General features: G+C 31.9%; 2 protein-coding genes across 4 annotated transcripts in view; both read right to left on the bottom strand.

Annotated features, from left to right (window-relative positions):
* Positions 1 to 6,951, bottom strand: part of LOC148627473 (GRAM domain-containing protein 4-like) — a 34,886-nt gene extending 27,935 nt beyond the window's left edge. For 2 of the 3 annotated variants that reach the window (XR_015920796.1, XM_088573771.1), the window contains exons 1-4: positions 6,872 to 6,951; positions 4,824 to 4,947; positions 4,056 to 4,158; positions 1,033 to 1,115 (exon numbers count right to left, since the gene is read on the bottom strand). Coding sequence is in view for 2 of the 3 variants with exons in the window: in XM_088573771.1 (XP_088429897.1) it covers positions 1,033 to 1,115; positions 4,056 to 4,158; positions 4,824 to 4,914 (277 nt within the window). In the remaining variant the exon portion in view is untranslated. The remainder of the gene's footprint in view (positions 1 to 1,032; positions 1,116 to 4,055; positions 4,159 to 4,823; positions 4,948 to 6,871) is intronic. The other variant, XM_088573781.1, reaches the window with a different exon arrangement.
* Positions 6,952 to 9,310: 2,359 nt separating this feature from the next.
* On the bottom strand, positions 9,311 to 18,859 carry LOC148627472 (transmembrane protein 168-like). Its single transcript, XM_088573737.1, has 4 exons — positions 18,600 to 18,859; positions 13,562 to 14,857; positions 13,001 to 13,275; positions 9,311 to 11,991 (listed from the first exon to the last, which is right to left on the bottom strand). The coding sequence occupies exons 2-4, from the start codon at positions 14,794 to 14,796 to the stop codon at positions 11,444 to 11,446; spliced, it is 2,058 nt and encodes a 685-aa protein (XP_088429863.1). The 5' UTR covers positions 14,797 to 14,857; positions 18,600 to 18,859; the 3' UTR covers positions 9,311 to 11,443.
* Between the last annotated feature and the right edge of the window lie 1,461 nt (positions 18,860 to 20,320).

Genomic DNA, 20,320 nt, shown 5'->3' with positions numbered 1-20,320 from the left:
TTCATTTTATCATCCATATCATGTTCATTGTCTGAATATAGCTGAAATATCGCTGCTCGGACGTTAAACCCCAACAAACAAACAAATTTAGTTATATAGGTATTTAGTGGTTCAATAAAATGCTTTGCAGAGCACAGCTTGTCATGGCTGCAGAGGTCAAACCCTGAAAAATTGAGACAAGTATAGGTACACTATTTATACTTAATACACCTATGAGTTTTAAAATGCAATTCATCATATGACACAGGATAAGAATTTGACCAGAATTTTTTGCCCTTAACACTGAAGTCACAACACCTACCCTGTCAAAATATCTTGAAAATGCTTTTTTTTTCTTTCTGATCCCTTATTCCTGAATGGTTTAAGTTTTAATTTCAAAATCAATCGCAAACTTATCTTTCATTGACATCCACATGTATATACTTTTACTGGAGTTATAAACCAGATATTAAATTCTTTGAATGTTTTTTAGGATCCTAATCCAAAATGGTTGGGATCGTAACCCCAAAAATTGATACCAACATAACTTTTGTGGTTTAAAACCTTGTTGTATAATCTAATAAGGATCGACCATTATATTCAAGTTAATGCATGAAAACCCAAGTGTCTCCATACAAGGCCATGGATAATAACAGTGCCATACCATTAAATTTGTGGCCATATTAAAACCAGTGTTACTTAATTCAAAAACAGGATAAATTCTAAAATTATTGATTCAATACAAAAAAAAAGGCTTTGATTAAGAATTTTGATGTGAATCCCTACCCCTCTCCTTACCTTACCCATGCACCTGGTCTATACTCCCAGGTCATAGTTGCTCATTTTTTCATCAGATTCTGTGTACAATCTTTTAGTTAATTAGTGTTATCTAGTATAATGTTTTCTTGGTCTTGTCTTTTTCTCCAAATTATGAAATCCTCATGAAATCTCATACTTATCATTGTCTCTTTGATTTTAATTTCATAAAATGGTATTTTTTATAATGCTGTAAAGGCTTGCATGTTCTTCTGAATTCATTACAAAATATCCTACCTGATTTAATAGAAACATCCACCCATCCTTGAGCTGTATCTACACTTTGAACACTCTGGTTTTCATAATCTCTCTGTAATTTTCTAAATAATAAAAAGCTCACTTTGTGATTTATCTCCAAAACAATATGACCAAACATTAAACGAAGTTGTAACAAAGATGGACCAACAGTCTGATCATTATAGAGCTTCTGTGTTTCAAAGCTACGCTAGGTTAAGTGTTTGACTGACAGGCTAGAAGAGCAGTTGAGTTAACTAGTATGTCAATTGTTTGTTAAACAATTGGAAGGTCTTTCCCTTGAAAACTTTCTCTTTGTAATATACACATTAAGACATTTGGTTTGATACATATAATACTAACCTTCTACAACAGTTTGCTTTTTTGCACTTGGTGACCTTGTCAGATGCAATTTTCCATGTCTCCATCATTATTTTTGTAATGGAAACTTGACAACCTTTCATTTGATATACAACAGCCCTACTAACTGTAAACTTTAGCATTTTATCCCAATTGGGTTCTTTTTCCATATAACAGAACTGATATTAGTGATGTACACATTACGACCTTCAATTTGATATGCGATAATTTAACTATATAAAATACTTCAGTTTTTGCACTCATTGACTACAACCAACTCATTTATGTCGGAAAAAACATCAAAATTTCAAATGTATGCTTTAAGACCTTTCATTTGATATGCAACAACTTACCCTCTAAGAACTTCAAATTGTTTCACTTTATGACCCTACTCTTCACTTATAGAGTTTGAAAATCTAACTTTTGAAATGTGCTCATTTAGACCTTCAAAATGATATATCACATGACCCCCTTCGACAAAGTTGAAAAAAGGATGCAATATCAAATCTATACATGTAAATAGGTATTGATGAAATATATCAAACCATTGGAAAATATGAAAATTTTAAGTTGTAGTATCATTGGTTTTTTATATTGGTCCTTGGTATTGTGTCAAACAGTTGTACTTGTGCAGATCTTTCATTCTGTGGAATGACAATTTGTGTGTCTGCTGTGGATTTTAAAATATATACCCCCGCTCTCAAAACTTAAAATTTCAATAGATCCAAAACAAGACAAGATATCTCAAATCTGAAAACAGTATGATAATCCACAGAACATATGCAACGAAATTACAAAACAATTTGGGCAATTCCAGCACTCATTTTGAACAGAATAACTATTGAAATATGATGCAATAACAAACTCCAGAACAAGAACTTTTAGAGACACAAAACTACCACCATACATCTTAGGATTACTTGACCTTGAAAAAACTTACAAGGTTAAGGTCATACAATAATGTCAAGATCACAAACCGGATTCTACAAAACATTTAAGTTGTCATAACTTTTGAACAGATGGTCAGACAGATGTAAACTTGACCTAAAAATGTAGGACTTACCAAGAGAGACATTTCATACATTGTATGTCTTATTGTTTTCTTAATACCAAGGCCTGTAGTTTGCAGTGAGAGGGCTTTCTAGCACTCTATGACCTTTGACCTTGGATGCAAATGAAAGGTCACATGGACCAAAAGTTCATTGATGAAGGTCCCATTTCTCTACAACTTCCGATTCTCGAAATATGAAATTTTAAAACTTAAGTATGATATTTCAAGGGATATAACTCCTGTATGGTTTGATAACAAAATACATGTTTATGTTTATTCATTAGGTCTTCTGCTTATGTACGTGAAACAATTTTTAGTTTGATTCTTTCTATTATGGTTTTCAAGATATGAGCGATTGAAAGAAATTGTTTTAAGGGGACATATCTCTTAAAGATGATAATGAAATCCTTAGCAGGGCCATTTTCTAATAGAACATGATGACATCTACATGTTCACTAAATATGGTCATGATATCCCGAAAAATGAGTTCAGGGGATCATGCTAATAAAGGGAGATAACTTCTACAATGGATGATGGCATTCTTTACAGAGTCATCCTGTAAAAGTCCAAAATGAGCTCTATTGATCGTCCAAATTTGGTTATATCTTGGAAGATGAATTGGGGCACCTTGTCAAAGTAAATTTTGCAAACGTTGAAAGAAAAAAAAACATCAGCAAAACAATAAGTAGGAAAAGACCTCAAATATACAGAATTAAAGGTTTGGCCAATCTTTATACAAGTACAAACACCCTGGTCCAAACATGTTACATCAAGTTATGATTTGTTTTGAGATTAAAGTGCATACTGATGTTTGGTTTGAAACAATACTGATAAAAAAATAGCATTCCAATGTCCCCTATGTCAAAAAAGTGCGGAATACTTTAAATTCACCGAAATTTTCTAAGTCCAAGGGTCGTAACCTCTGTAAAAATCATTCAACCATAACAAAAGTGGTTCTTATTCTGTAATGTCTCATAGTAATACTACACACAAAAGACAAAATCAATTAATAAAAGTGTTAAAAAAAAAAATGCGGAAAACTAAATTCACTGAAATTTTCTTCGTCTAAGGGCTGTAACTTCCGTAAAAATCATTCAACTGTAACCAAAGTCGAACTTAATCTGTAACTGCTCATAGTAAGACTACATACAAATTATAGAATCAATTAGTAAAAGCATTACAAAAAAGTAAGGAAAACTGTAAATTCACTGAAATTTTCTAAGTCTAAGGGCCATAACTTCTGTAAAAATCATTCAATCATAAGGGAAGTCATTCTTAATCTGTAACCCTTCATAATAAGGCAATATACCAAAAAGAAACATAATTAGTAAAAGCATTAGAAACAGAAGTGCGGAAAATGTGGATGGACGGACGGCTGGCATTTCCATGTCCCCACACGATGGCGGGGGACAAAAATAGATGCATGAAAGTTTTTTATTGTTTGTTTTCCTTTTTTAGCAATTAAGATTTTGCCATTCTGTTAAACACATTTACTGTAACTTTGAGTTAAACAATTGCAGCATAAAAATTTTTAAGTAATTCGAAAGTTTTACTATTATTTCACTAATATATGCAGAGGTCCATGTATTCAAGAATTACCAATTACTATACTAACTTGTACTTTTCTTCAAGTTTTAAGAATCTACTTCTTTCTATTTCTATCTCTGTTTTCAGTCTACCCAAGGATTCCTTATCTTTATACCCTTGTAATTCAAGTGCTAAAAAAAAATAAAGTTTTAAAATCATGATAGCAGACAATATACAGAGCCACTGAGTACATCAAACGTCCATGTATATGGTACTTACGTGTATATAAATAGACTAAATACACATAATTTAATGAATAAACAACAAAGGTGGTTTATTTTATCATGGTGCAGCGTGGTATTAGACTATTCAGGATTTTTTAAACATTCACATGATCAGAACAGATTTTTTTGTGACTGTTTAGCAAATCACATGGAAATGAATGGATGAGAACTAAACTTTTTAATGTAACATGTGTTATGGTTAAGAATAGAGTTCACCTTTAGTTTTAGTAATGTATAGTTGTTTCTTTCATTAGTTGTAAATACTATTCACAAATAACTGTAGTCAATTCAACAGTTCTGCTTTATAACTGAAAGTCTGCATCTTTGAAAGGCAACAAAATTTTTTTTATTTTCTTAAATCATGACTTTTTTTTCAATATAATTTTATTGAAAGAAAAGTTTTGACAAACTCTTAATGGAACACCTTTTTGTACAGTTTTACAATTTTAAAGAAAACAATGCATTTCTTTTATGAATTCAAGTTTCATTCCAGCTTGACTCTTTTTTTGTTGTCAAATTTAACTACGATGCTAAGTAAAGCATAAAGTACTACACACTAAACAAATACAAACCTAGATTTTGGTTCTCAATTGTAACCGTGACTAACTGTTCTTCTAAATGTTTTAAATGATCCTCATATACATCATAACTACTGCCTTCCATTTATATTTTCATATGCAGAAATTAACAATCTACCTGAAACATCATTTGTATGACAAGTGTAACTCATGAATTGACCTGAAACACGAGACTGATGTAATTCACACGGACACCTAGAAGAATCTGTAATAGAACTATTTTTCATGGGATACTACATGCAATTTTCATGGTTTTTGGAGTTTGGTCCAAATGCAAACTCTAATTCCAATGAAATTGTGAAATTATAGCTACATATAAATGATTAACAGGATTGATTCTCCTGATGATATCCATGTATTCAAAAATATATGAATATACATGTACATATACATTAGGAAAAGAACACTTTGTAAGAGGCAGCTTGATATGACTGCAGATGTCAAATCCTGAATAGTGGGGGCAAATATGGACACACCATTCAAACCTGGTACAGCTTTGAATTTTGATTAGGATTAGGTCTTTGACACAGGATAAGTATGTTATCAAAATCTAAGTGGTCACTTTTAGGCATTTAATCCTAATTGGTTCTGTTGAAATATAAAATCAATCCCAACCTTCCTTTCGGAGAAGGGTATTGCACCTTGTAATTTAAGACACCTTATTCTGACTCAAATCACAACAATTATTAATCCCAGTCCTCCTTTTGTGGTGTGGTGCCCTGTAGTAAAATTTAGACATGGAAAATACTTATTTCAGGCCCACTTTTGGCCCCAAAAAACCCCAAAATCAATCCCAGTCTCCTTTTGGTGGTATAGCACATTTTAATTCAATTTCTGAGATCACTTCATTAATAGTCAAGTTATTGTCTGGACATCAGGACAATGCATGTTTCTGGCCCCTAATTTTAATATGTTCAAATCTTAACCCCTAAAATCAATCTGTCTGCTTACAATGGTATAGATTATTGTGGAACAATATCATGGACATTCCTACTCTTTTAATGGAGTTATATAGTTAAATTCTATGAAATGCTTGTTTTCTGTACCTAGTTCTAAAATGGTTGGGGCCTAATAACCCCTAAAGTTGACCAACCTCCTTTTAGTGGTTTAGAACCTTAAAACAACTAATATTCAATATATCATATGAAAAACGAAGAACCTAATGAGGATGCCATGGACCACAACATGCACAATGATAACAGCATCATTCCATTTTATGACCACAGAATTTTTGTTAAAAAAACTGTAAGATTTTTTTTAATTTAATTAAAAGTTGGTGATATCATTATCCCTTTCAAGATTCAGCAGTAGACATTTATAAATTATGCTTGTTCACCACCATAAAATAGCTCCAGTGCTAATCACAGAGTATTTTGGGTTTTTTTTCATGTTTTTCTTTTTCCAATATGTTTGTTTTACGTCAATTAAATCACAGATGCCTGCAATCTTGTCAGTAATTGGTATACATTGCATAAATACTTCTAGATTATGTACAACAATCATGATTAAGGAGCTTCTCAAAGTGGTTTGGATATATACAAGGCATACATTGAAGAAATTTCAGGCTAATCTTGGTAATTAGTTGTTTTTGTTTTAAGTATTGCTACTACTAAGGAGGTTTTTAATGCCCTTGACTACCCTGTCGGTAATCCTTTTTGGGATTCAGTGGAACAGATTTTTGTTTTGACCACCACCATCGGATTACCCTGTGGGGTCTCTCATGGACGGTCAAATTTGGTGGGCTTTAAATAATTTTTACATGTATTTTAATTGTATTTTAATTGTATCTTTAATGTAAGTATTGTTTATTGCCAATACATTTATTTTCATGCCAACTGAATCACTGAAGCCGGCAATCTTGTCATTAATTGCTATATCAGTAATGACAGTATATCTATATGTCATTGTAAAAAATATATTTTTTTTTAGCGTGTATGGCTTCTCAAAGTGGGTTGGATTTATTTAACGCATACACTGATGAAATTTCAGGCTCATCTGAATAATTAGTTAAATAAATACATGTACACTGCCATTATTCTTACTAAATTCATAAACAGCTTCCCATCATCTCATGTGACTTTGTTTACAAAATAATCAACTGGTCCTTGAAAGGAACCAGTGTAATAGACAAATTAAATCTCACAGTTTTGGAAACACACCAAAAATATCGGATCGAATGGATAAAAAAGGAGCTTTTTTTTCTAATCAAAGTATACATTAATTTAAGGTATGAAGTCCCTTTTAAGCCATAATAGGGCCATTTGACGCCAACCTGTAAATATTTTTTTGGTTGCTGCTGGAGAAGAAAATGGTCTGTGCTTAAGTGAAAGCATTTTTTTAAATGTGTTCTTTTTTACTGGACATGTGATTTTTTTTCTGTAGACCAGAAAAAAAAATTCAACCAAGCATGAAAATCCCAGACCCTGGAAATAAAATGGTTACTGCTACACTAAGTTCACAAATCAAGTTAAAAAATCTTCCCTTGTACTTTATCTAATACAAGTAACTGTAAAAGACTAGACATTGCCTCTAATGATACTAATATCCCCTGCCCCCTTGCAGCCTGTTGAACCCTGTACACTTGATGACCAATGTTGACACCCGTATCATATTGGACACATTCTTTATGGGTAAAAACTAAGCAGTTTTGACAGACAATTTGGTCAGTACTTTTTGGTGACAATGCATCAGACCAAATTTGCTGAAAAACAAGTTCAACAACCATCATTTTCTATATGTTTTGTCCACACATAAATTCCTGACAGTATGCATGTCTCCATGTGGACAGACAGACAAGGTGAAACCTGTATTTCCCCAAACTTTGTTTGCGAGGGTATAATAATTGGGGTTTTTGAAACTACCATTCTAGCAATATTCTAGTAGAAGCTTTTTCCACTGAGTAATAATGTTTATACATGCTATCTTGCAGAAAAAAAAAACAAAGAAGTTTTCAGCAATATTCCCTATAAATAAACCTTTTTATTATAAAAGAAAAAAACATCACAGAACATTATCCAATAAATAAAGTCATACAGTACCGATCACAGAAATTTAAGCATCTCTGAATATCACTACTATACATTTTAATTTTTAATACATAAAAAATTTGATCTTGCAAATTACAATATAATGTTTTGCTGTTGAACATGTACATATGTTGTTTACAACTATTTTACCAGAACATCACATGAAGGTTGATTAAATATTTTTTTGGTGGGATGCATTTTACAACACAAAAATGTATTTACCAAATGTGCAATTGTAACAAATAACCCTCAGCTTAAAGAGGAACTGTTTATTTTTGAAGTTCTGGACAAAAATTAAATTTCTGACCTAACTTTTAAAATTTCTTGTCTTGAAATTTTTATCAGTTACATTCTGCCTTTAATCATTTTGACCAACTGTTTATTCTGTGTTTTTCTACATATAAATCTTGGTCTTGCTTTCTAATATCAAATTTGATGCTTTGTCCCTACTTAAACAAAATAATTCCTCCTAACAATCCATAAATTTTATACTCTCTATTCAAAAATTAAAAGTAATGCATGAAATCCCATATCACATTTTAGAAAAAATAAGGAATGTTTCAATTTTAATTCATGTTTATACAAATGTATGAACTACAGTAATTATAAGAATGTATTTGAAAGATCTAAAAGTGACAGTACTGCACCTTCACAATTGAAGGCCTATAAAAAAAATGTCTGGTTCTCCAGCCCTTCCTAGTTACTTTTGACAGTGCCTCATTGCACATTTTTACCTTTATCCAATTTGAAAAAAAGAACACATCCCTTATATTGAACAATGATAAAAGCATCTACATCACTTACTTAGGCATCACAAAATGTTAAAAGAAATGCAAACATATACTTCATTTGTTTTCATGAAAAATGGACATAGAAACCAAGAATTAATTTTAAATGGCCTTAAAACTTCTATCTACAGGTAAACACATGCATGGCATGTTAATTGTGATTGGATTTCGTTGATCAATACTGTATGAGTATTAATTTTCATTATTTTCATAATGGACAGAAAAGCACAAAAAAGTATCCACAAAATTGATTTTTAACACTATGAAATAGATTTTTTTTGGCCATTTGCAAAAACTGATATCCGCAAAAATATTCACTTGACAGAATCTGCTAAAATTAGCAACCGTGAAAATTAATAAGTTTACAGTACACATGTATATTGAATATTGAAAGAAATCTTCTAAAATTCTTACATTTAACTAGCTATAAAGCTGTGCATTACATAATTTGCTCCCAGAAACCAGTCAATTTGTGTACTGGTACCTTTCTAATCTAACACTACCAAATTAAAAGCCAATTTCCCATCACTTCAAGTTTTCTGTTATCTCACACATGACTAAACAGAAAACCAGTAAAAAAGCAAGAACGGCTTTTAATTAGATTACTTACTAAATCATACATAATGTTGCCACCTTAATATAAAAAAGAAAAGGGTGAACCAACTTATTTACTAAAGATTTATTTTGATTTCATTAGTACATGTAAATAAATATCTGCGCCATCTGTCCTCTTTTTATAGCTAGTCTTTAAACTTAAAATGAATGAGTCCCATAAACCTGGAATTATCAAAAGCATGAATGATGGACAAAACAGACCACTGTCCTGCCCAAATAATTTTTATTTTTAATAGAATATGTTTTAACTAACACTTATGTCAAGTTGTTAATTGCAGAAATAATATGATGTGAATATGTCTGTGAATTTGAATATTCCACACCAGAGAATATAAATCCTACCATATTAAAGTTTTGGAAACACTAAAAAATAACAAATAAACCACAAGAAACAAATAAGCTATGCTTAGTTGATTGTAAATGGCACAAGAACAACAAAAGCTTTGTATTGTCATGTAAAATGCAAAACAAGCACAAATGAACATATCACATCAACCAGTGATATATTTATATAACATGTGGAGGATAACATTTATCTATGAATGGCTTAACAGTAATTTGTATATTTTTGCACAAGGAACTACATTCAAACCTGCCTTAAGTGACCATCAAATGGAGAACAAAATCATGGTTGCATCACACAAGTGATTTTTATAAACAGGTTAATTTTACATAGAATGCACCACATCATAGTACTTTAAAACAGATTATTTGCTGAATATGGGTGGTTGTTAAGACCAGTTTGACTGCAAAGAAAATTAACTAAATCATACATACATATATTAACATTAAATTTCTTGAAATAGATTCCTGGTACAATGTTATATTAATATAAGTAATACAGATGTGTACTTTCTTTTTTGGACAAGCTAGCTAGTCCAAGTAACTATTGTAAAATTCCATTTATTTTATCCTATAATAGAGAACATACATATACTGTTACTACTAAACTAAAAAAAATGAAAAATTCATCGGAAGTTATCTATTGGTATAAAAAGGGACTGTGTAATACAATGCAACTTTTTTTGTGACCTCTGCTAGAAATCAAACAGATAAGAATTTAATTTTTTTTTAATATGATATCAAAGCAACAGAGCTTTGGAATTATTATGCTTTTATTTCTCATTTTAAAATAAATAAACACAAAAAGATAAACATATGAGGGTGCTGAAAAAAATAACCCCCATGAACATGACGAGCTAACCCTATATACCACACATGTAACTCCATTAAACTATTGCTCAAAACCTCACAATAATGAAAAAATGGTGTGTTGAAATAATTACATGTACTGGGTATATATCTGAGTATTAAAACCAAGTGGTTGCTGGTTAATGAAAATAACTGACTATGTTACCTTATTTTACAAGGTATGTTGTAACTAGTGCAGCTAAGTCACACATTATATAATCATGATTTAGAGCACATAACAAGTCTGAACCAATGCACTTAAGCCAGAGAAAGTGGAGCTATAGCGATCAAAGCTGCCACTACACTTGAAATTTTCAGACGCGATTGAGGGCAATAAATCATGAACAGTAAATGCAAAATTGCCATATTGATACTTGACAAAAACATTATTATAACAAAAAGTGCACAAACTTCTCATTTCTTTTCATTGTTTATGGTGGTAAGTCCTATGGTGAAAAAAGAGGATAGAAAAAATTTTTAAATGTTCAAAACGGCCTATCTAAAAAAATACAGCTTGGATTTTGCTGAAAATTGAACTTAACCTGTATTTTATGGTACTACATGTAAATAAATGTGCAAAGTTAAAAAAAATTATTCATCTGTTCTCAAGTTATCATCTAGAAACCATCAGGGACAGATGGACAAGCAACTTTCTGGAGGGTATCACATAGTAATATCAATTAACTAGTGACGAAAGTGCAGTTGACATTTAAATAAGTCATCTCAGTTCAATTAAATAAAATAAAAATTACTTGGAAAGCTACAAACTTAACAGCGGGCTCTTTAAACTTTAGAAGTTTCTAGTTTTTAAGAAAAATTTAATTAGAAATAGTTGATATGTCTGATGAAACATTAATTCCTTTTTGAGCACACTATATTCTGCTTGCATTCATTATGTTCATAGATAATACTGATGTATAAACAATGAAAAATCACAATTCCATGATCCAATATCATTTCCCAATAAAACTTAAGTGCAAAAATTGATTTTCCTTTAGGAACGAACTAATCTGAACCCATGCCCTGTATCGATTTGCTTTGGTGGCAACCATTTCATCCTTTTCCTCTTTAAACACCTCGTCAAACATTGACAGCAAAAACAGAGACTCCCGGAGCCACCAATGTTCACTGCTTTAATCAATGGCTTCATACACCTAGGAAAGCTACTATCCCAGTGATTATATATTTCTTCAACTGTTGGTAAATGAAATGTGAAATCAGTCCAACATTTTGAAACTTTGTAGACTGCATGGACAGTTCTCTCTTTAGACGACCATCCTGGAAATATTTCAGCTTCTGAATTAAAATGAACCCAATCTTGTGTGAAGCTCCCCACCTGAGCTCTGTTACCAAATTCAATGTCCTTAGATTTTTGGAATGTACATGTCTGTATTGCGACATACTCCTCCCAAACTCTTTGAATATCTTTAGCCCACATATAGGAATGTGTTGTATCTAGAACAAGTATAAGGCGAGAACCATTTCCACTGTTTTTGGCAGCCCACCATTCTAGTAGAGTCTCTAACTTTAAACTTCTATTATCTGTATAAATAATACGGATAAAAATAAATCAGTATTTTTAAACAGTAACATCAATTTCTACTCTATTTAATTCACATTTTCAAATGTATAAACTTTTAGTTCATTCAGGAGGTTTTCCCTTTTTTAACAGTCAGATTTTAACATAAAAGCAAATTTTTGATATAAAAATTCAATTAAATTGTATTTTTCACAGAAAATATTGTAATTTTATATAAAAGAAAAAAAAATCCCATAAAAATAACATTATGTGGGAGATTCTAAATTTTTCATTTGTTTTGTTGGAGTATTCCACTAATATGAATGGGTATGCATTTTTAATTATACTACTTGACATTTCTGTTAATATAATAAAAAAAAAACCAATGTAATATAGACTTGAACATGTTGAATATTTTGAACTTGAGATATGACATTTAAAGCCTTTTCCAATATTTAAAAAATGTGAAATAAATAATTTCAATTTGCCAATAATCGAATGCAAATATTGAGCTTTATCACCTTAATATGTTGTAACACTGTTTGAAGCAGATATAAATTATAAACATTTTCCCCTTCTTTTGAAATTGTGCACTGTGCATTAATAGCTGTCAAACAAATCCATTCCCATAACAATTGTTGTATATTAAATAATAAATTAATGGCAGCTGTAGTGATATAACTTCAGGCGAAAAAATTAAGAAATATAAGCTGGTAGCCCAGACAATATTTTTGTTTCATATTTTCTATACATTCAAATACATTTTACCCAAAAGTTTGAAAGCCAAGCTCAAAATCTAGTAGCCATTGGCTACTGGGTGACTGCTTACTTTTATCCCTGAACTTGACGCTTTGTTGTGTATGTGTTGTTTACCAACTAAGTGAACACCTCGGAACTAATTAATTTTCCCTTTCTCCAATATTGTAGTCTGGTGAAGGGAAAGGTACCAGATTATCAAGATGTACATTGTAGCTCTAAAACTTAAAAAAAAAATAATCCTGTGAAAATCCCATTGAACCACAACAGACTTACCAGACAACGCCCATTCTCCATTCTCATACACATCCCCACTGAAGTAAAGTATATACGTATCAAATTTAGGTCCATCTGTCATTCTTCTACCAAAGAAAGCTTTAAGCTTCGACTCTAAATAGTCCATAGCAAGGCCACTGGTGGAGAAATCACATCCATAGTTATCAACCATATGGAAATTAAAGAAGAAATTCATTTTGTTTAAAGTAGTAGTGGCTCTTGTACCCATGTCTTGCACCACTTCCTGTGACATAAGGTTTACTCTTGTGCCTCCCCTGAAAGTTTAATCATAACTAAGTTATTTTTTTTCTGAATCAGTCTAATGGCAAATAGATACAAAATGTAGTAGTAATCAAATTGATAATTATATCAAGGAACTAAGAATAATGTCAATTACTTTGTAGGAAAAATTGTTTTGAGAAGCACCCATTATTAACTAATTTGATTTGTATTTAAATATTTTTCATGTAATACAGAAGAAAAATACATGACACAATAATATCAACACCGTTAATCTGAAAAAACTCAACATGAAAAGATGCCTGCAAAGATAAATCTTACTTCTGCCCGGTGACTGGTGCAATGATAGCATATCCTGTTGCAGTTCCTCCTAAATTGTCACCAAGGTACCAGAACAAACTCAGTGTCATACACTCTATTGGTAAGACCAGTAACACTAGAGCTAAGCTGTAGGATGTTCTAGTCTCCCAACTTAGTCCACCTAGGATTATTGTTGTCAATAAAGTTATACAGATCAGTCTTTGTGAAATCAAACTAAAATGACGAACTCCTTTTGACGCCATGATTCGGCTCATGTTCTTTCTTTCATCAGTTAGGCTGCTGTATGTTAAATTGCATTCTGTGATTTTTGTCATCAGTTTCCAGCATGTGATGAAGTAAGTCAAATGAAAGCAGAGCCATATACAGGCAAAAACTACAGTTAAAGGCACCACAACATACCATTCTTTATGATTGGCTGATAATTTGCCTATCACAGCACCTGTTGTTATGTTCAAGGCAAAAATAAGCATTACAAATGAGTATCTTAAAAGTTTTGAAAGACTGAAAAAACACTGCCACCTCTGTAATGTTGTCAGTCCAGAAAAATAAAGGTCAAGAAATGGTTCAAAGGAATGTCTTGCAATGAAGCATCCTAATCCATAGTAGTTACCAGTCAATGAGATATCACGGAATATGTCTAAAGTGGAAATACAAAGCATTACTGCAAAACTGAGTAATCCAAAAAATGATTTCAATCTTATCGAAGCTAAATTAATATTAAATGCTACCACTAAAATAGAAAATGATAATGCATCTTTCCCCGTCACCAACGTTGATATCATTAAACCAACACTTTCTAAAATTTGAACTCTTGTAAACATTTTGGCCTCATGTTTAACTGTATGAAGCAGTCTTTCTAAGACATTCCAACACCATGTCAAAATCCCACTTGTCAATAGTAATATATTCATAACTTCCTGTGACATGATAAATTCTATTTTTTTCTGGTCTGCAAAAATTATTATGCCAAGAATACATCCCAACCATAAATGTAGTAAGGTCTGTCCAAGTACTTCAAAATGAAAATAATATTGCAAAGCACAGGAAACTGCAAAAATGAAAAACCCAAAGACAGCAAATCCTAATATTATCTTATTTTCTGTATACTGCCATTGTGTGTACAATCCTAAGCCTAAAGCTACAACCAGAACAACACTTGGTAGGTATCCAAGGTAACTGAGTGGTATCTTTGATTTACTATCTGACATACTCTTCTCTATTTGATTAGATTCCATTATGTGAAGGATTATACAATAACTTGTTCATCTGGCTCGCTTTGTGTCAGTTAAAATATACCTATAAGATGAAAGAATACACATTACAAAAAGTCCATGAATATTTCAGCAACTTAATATTTTGGCCATCAAACTGCATTAAAACAATGATTTGAATTAAACTATGTTAAAAGAACTTGAGATAAAGGATACTACAGACACTGTGAAGTCAGCCTCATATCTTTACCTACACTTAGAAATCGATGATAAAGGAAAACTATTGACCAAACTTTACAACAAACGTGATGACTTTTCAATCAGAATTATAAACTTTCCTTTCATCTGTGGTAACATCAATTCAGCACCTGCGTATGGAGTGTTCATATCACAATTCATACGTTATGCCAGAGCTTGCCGAAACTATGCAGACTTCTTGTATCGTGCTAGCACTCTAACAAATAGGCTTCTGGAACAGGGTTATGTTGCTACAAGATTGAAGTCAAGTTTTATGGTCATCATTATGAACTCGTGGAGCATTATGGTGTATCCATCTGCACCATGAAAACTGATTTATTCAATGGGTCATAGTTTTCTTTCCTTGTTTGTCTACCCAGGACTTGACTTTTTATGAGCAACTCAGCGGGTGTTTCTAGAAAAGCAGAGGACGCTTATACCAGTGCACCTGGTCCATGCTCCCAGTTTTTAGTGGGTTGCTCATTTGCTTTTGTTACTTTGTATGTATGATTTTAGTTACTTTATGTTCTTTGTTGTGTATGTCTGTTTTCCATGTCTGGTCTTTGTCCCTGGATTACATTCTTTTGATTACCGCTATAACCTTGGTTCCCTTGATTACTCTTTGAATAAGCTTATTTACGGGGAGATATTACCAGAACTGACTTTTTCCCATACCATGACCTCTCAACTACAAAATGCATCAGAATATCTAATATGGATCAATTTTTCAAATTATCTGACAATGTAAATGCTGGCAGGAAATTTACATACATTGGTATAACATAAAATTGTAGATTTCACTACTACTTTTTTTCAAATTATTAAATGTCAATTCAGACATAGAAATATCTGAAAAACAGAAAACTAACATAAAAACTAGGGTCTCTTGTATAAATTTGATGTTATTCTTAGATCAAGGAGCATTTATTTCACACATTTGTTGCTCTGAAGGTAAGAAATATGTGGAAAACAGCATGAAATTCAAAGGACTGTTCGCCAACATTACACCAGTACGATTTTTCAAATTTTTCCAATGGTGTCTTATTGACCCTCTGACATTAAGCAAGAATTGCTTAATTTTTTTTTATTTGATAATAATTGAGCTACATGTATATACACAATGTATATGTAAATATGTAAAGCATATGGATGAGACACTTTGCAATTAAGCATTTGATATCTTAGCAATTGTTTTTTTTCTATGTGTAAACAAGCCTTTAAGACAACTAATCTTTTTATGCAATATGAAAATATGTTCACCTGCATGTAAATTTTTTTCAATGTAACCACTAATATTTTGTACACTTGAGTAAAACTGGGATCCATTGTTTGAACTTTCACTTTACAGCTACAAATCATTTCCAACAGATACATTTTTTAGATTTACCAAAAATGCAATTGTTGTACCTTTATTACTTACTAATAAATTAGAAAAAGCTTTATTGAACAATAATGTTGTGCAAGAGTTTCTTATATTAAAGCAAAATCAATGTGGCTTCAGACAAAAATATTCTACGGTAGATAATATCTTAGCAATCCATATTTTGTTCCAAATTCTAAAATCTAAGAAAAAAAACTTTATAGGGTTTTTATACATTTTGAAAAGGCTTTAGTTAAAGTGGTGAAACAGACTTTTATAAACTGCTATTTAATATTATGTATTAAAATATCAAGTCATGTATTACATTCAGAAACATGACATCCAACTTTTTTAGCTGTGAAACTGGTGTGAGACAGGGTGAGAATTAGACTCCTTTTCTTTTCTCCATGTTTTTAAATGATCTAGAAGACTTTTTACAGTCCCACAATATAAATGATCTAAACTGTGTATCTTCAGAAATCATTTCTAGGTGTATACATAAAGCTGTTTGTTTTACTCTACGCAGATGATACCGTATTAATGGCTTAAACTACAGAAGATTTACAAAAACAATTGATTGCCTTCTCAAACTACTGTGATATCTGGAAACTGACAGTTAATGTAGATAAACAAAAGTGTTAGTATCTGGCATGGGAAGTCTCCCTTGTGACCTACATTCACTTTTTTGTAAAAATTATTGAATTCTTTCACTATTTCAATTACACTGTCTTTAAAAAAAAACAGTGTAATTGAAATAGTGAAAGAATTCGATTATTTTTACAAAAACTTGAAATTTTGATGTTACTAAAAAGAGTTTCGCAGATAAGGCAACAAAAGCAATGTATAAAATACTTAAAATAGGAAGGAAATATAAACTAAATATAAAATTACAAATAGATTTATTTGATAAAATGGGGAAACCAATTTTATTATATGGTTGCAAGATCTGGGGCTTTGGAAAAACCGATATTTTGGAAAAGGTTCATCTAAAATTTTGTATAATACTTTCAAACTTAAAAATGCCTACTCCAAATTATATGTTATATGGTGAACTAGGTAGACTTATGATTGAAATTGAATTGACATATTGGGCAAAACTTGTGGTTGGCAAGCATTCCAAAATTTCATGTATATTATACAAACTTGCAAGAAGTCTGGTTGATCAAGTAAAACTACCTTTAATTTAGTTCTTTATGTTAAAAAAAATCGTAAACGATTGTGGTTATCTGAATATTTGGGAGACAGAAACTTTTCCAAATAATGAATGGCTAAAATGTGCAATCAAACAGAGACTGACTGATCAAATTGTTCAAAAGTTGTGATCAACAGTGAGTGACTCCCCAATGGGATTACACTATAGAATTTTCAAAATCAAATTTGAAATCGAAGAATATCATTCTTAATATTCTTAATTTCTTTGAAGCTAAGAAATTCTGCAGATTCAGAACTACAAATTATTTTTTACCTATTGAAACTAGCAGATGGGAATGAATAGAAAGAGAAAACAGACACTGTGTATTATGCAATAACCAAGAACTAGGTGATGATTATCATTATATTCTTGAATGTTCCTCTTTCTCAGAGAAATGCAAACAGTTTTAACCAAAATATTATCTAAATCACTGCAATACTTTCAAGTTTTTGAACTTAATGTCAACTAAATAGCCACATCTACTACTAAAACTTTGTAATTTATAAAAGATATAAAATAAAGTCCTGCATTGGTACTCTTGGCTAAGCATCCACCTCTTTTGTCTGTTTTCTTGCATTTTATATGTAAATATTATGTGTGTGTGTAAAAATAAGTGACAGCCTTTTTAAGGTTATGCTACATTTACAAGGATACAGGAATTACATTGTACAAAAAAACACATTTATTGACCAACCTAACCTTATATTTAATGTTATATATAGGGGCATATCAAAGATCTTAGATTATGGGGCTAATAAAGGCTGAACAAAGCCTGGCAAGAATATTTTTTCATAGAATTTGTGAAAAATTGAGATTTCATCCACACAAAAAAATCCTCCTGATTTAGGGTACACTGGTTCTGCCCTCTATGAATCTGTGCCTGGCATTTAAGGAACGGTACAATGCATATACATATTAATGCTTCTTTTTGCAACCAGGACTACAATGTAATGTTGTTGACATCTTAGATAAAACCGGATGACCATTAATAAAAAAAAATAATCATCATAATATGGTTCGACATTAACATTTATTTACCTATCTTTTGCTTTCTTAATTCAGTTACTCTGTTGATTAACTGAGTAATTGCGATAAATCTAACTAACTCTTGCACGTCTGATGTAATTCTGTTGGTCTAGTCTCAACCCCCGATTAATATACACGTTTTCGCAATCATTTGGTTAACATTCTACTCAACACTATCTGTGTTATCACATCTTTAAAAGGAATAACCGACATTTATGTTTTCACATGTTTCTCTGGTTGTCAAAAAATATCGGAAGTAAATCGTGTCGATTAAAAATAAAACAAAACGGAACAACAGCTGTTAATCCTTTCCGGATATTACATGCATAGGCTAAAAACCACTAATTCCACTTCCCATAGGCTTCTATGCTAATTTCACAATATTCAATGGCTTCTCTGGACTTTACCTTAACTTTAACCTGCAGATGACTATATATCAGCATGATTCTACATATGTCAGCTCACAATCCTCAGAATGGCATGTGGGGTTAGCAGACTTGCAGTGCAGTACTGGTCACCGGTAGTGAAGGGTCTATAAATAGCATGGGAAATCCCAGTGTTTTCACAAGATAGGGGTATATTTAAAAATCATTATGGAGATTAGGCTTCACATCACAAGAAGCAAAATGCACCTATAAAATGTACAGAAATGTTTTTCCTTTCAGAAACTGTTTAAATTTTTTAAATAAGATGAGAACTTTTTTCACAGCACTATGAGGAACAGGGGTAATTTCTGCGTAGGACTATTTTTGCGTACGTTCCGAATGCTCATTGGTTGAATTGGTGGTCTGTAACCTGCATAATATGCGGCTTGATAGTAAAACTGTAAAAATCGATAAGAATTCGTAACAGTGTGAATATCAAACAGAAAATATCATTGTTTCCGAGGAAAATATCAAGAAAAGTTAGGGGCGGGGGCAAAGTTTGTCACGACCCCGTCACATACCTGTGATTCATTATTGAACAAATACGCTTTAAAAATCAGAAGACCGCGCGGTATAATAATTGCATTCGCCTCGGACAGATTATTCTGATTCCGAACCAACCAGTCGTCTTTTCTATCTCCTAAATACTGCACGCAGCGACTAAATTGTGTGATTCGACCACAGGGGCTTGCTCCCACTATCAAATATGCAGCACACTAATATACTAAAGGGGCTGCATATTTGATAGTGGGAGCAAGCACCTGTGGTTCGAACCAATCTGACCTTCTGCAATCGAGAGCAAAGTGTATAGTACATGCACTTGAGCACTCCAGTTTTAATGATAGCCGTTGTTAATTGTGACTTTGTATCGAAAGCTTTTGAAAATGTAATAAGAATATCACATAAACCTGTATTCCTTAGAAAAGATTAGTCGATGCCGTTATTTGTCATGTAGGTTACAGACCACCAATTCAACCAATGAGCATTTGGACAAAAATAGTCCTACGCAGAAATTACCCCTGTTCCTCATAGTGCTGTGAAAAAAAAGTTCTCATCTTATTTAAAAAATTTAAACAGTTTCTGAAAGGAAAAACATTTCTGTACATTTTATAGGTGCATTTTGCTTCTTGTGATCTCCATAATGATTTTTAAATATACCCCTATCTTGTGAAAACACTGGGATTTCCCATGCTATTTATAGACACTTCACTTCCGGTGACCAGTACTGCACTGCAAGTCTGCTAACCCCACATGCCATTCTGAGGATTGTGAGCTGACATATCTAGAATCATGCTGATATATAGTGCT

This window comes from Perna viridis, chromosome 1 (genome assembly GCF_037379345.1).
Source record: "Perna viridis isolate PV_CMFRI_1.1 ecotype Kerala chromosome 1, ASM3737934v1, whole genome shotgun sequence".
In the NCBI taxonomy this organism is placed as follows: Eukaryota; Metazoa; Mollusca; class Bivalvia; order Mytilida; family Mytilidae; genus Perna; species Perna viridis.
Note: the sequence above shows the minus strand (reverse complement) of the source record. Positions and strands in the feature narration are given on the sequence as shown.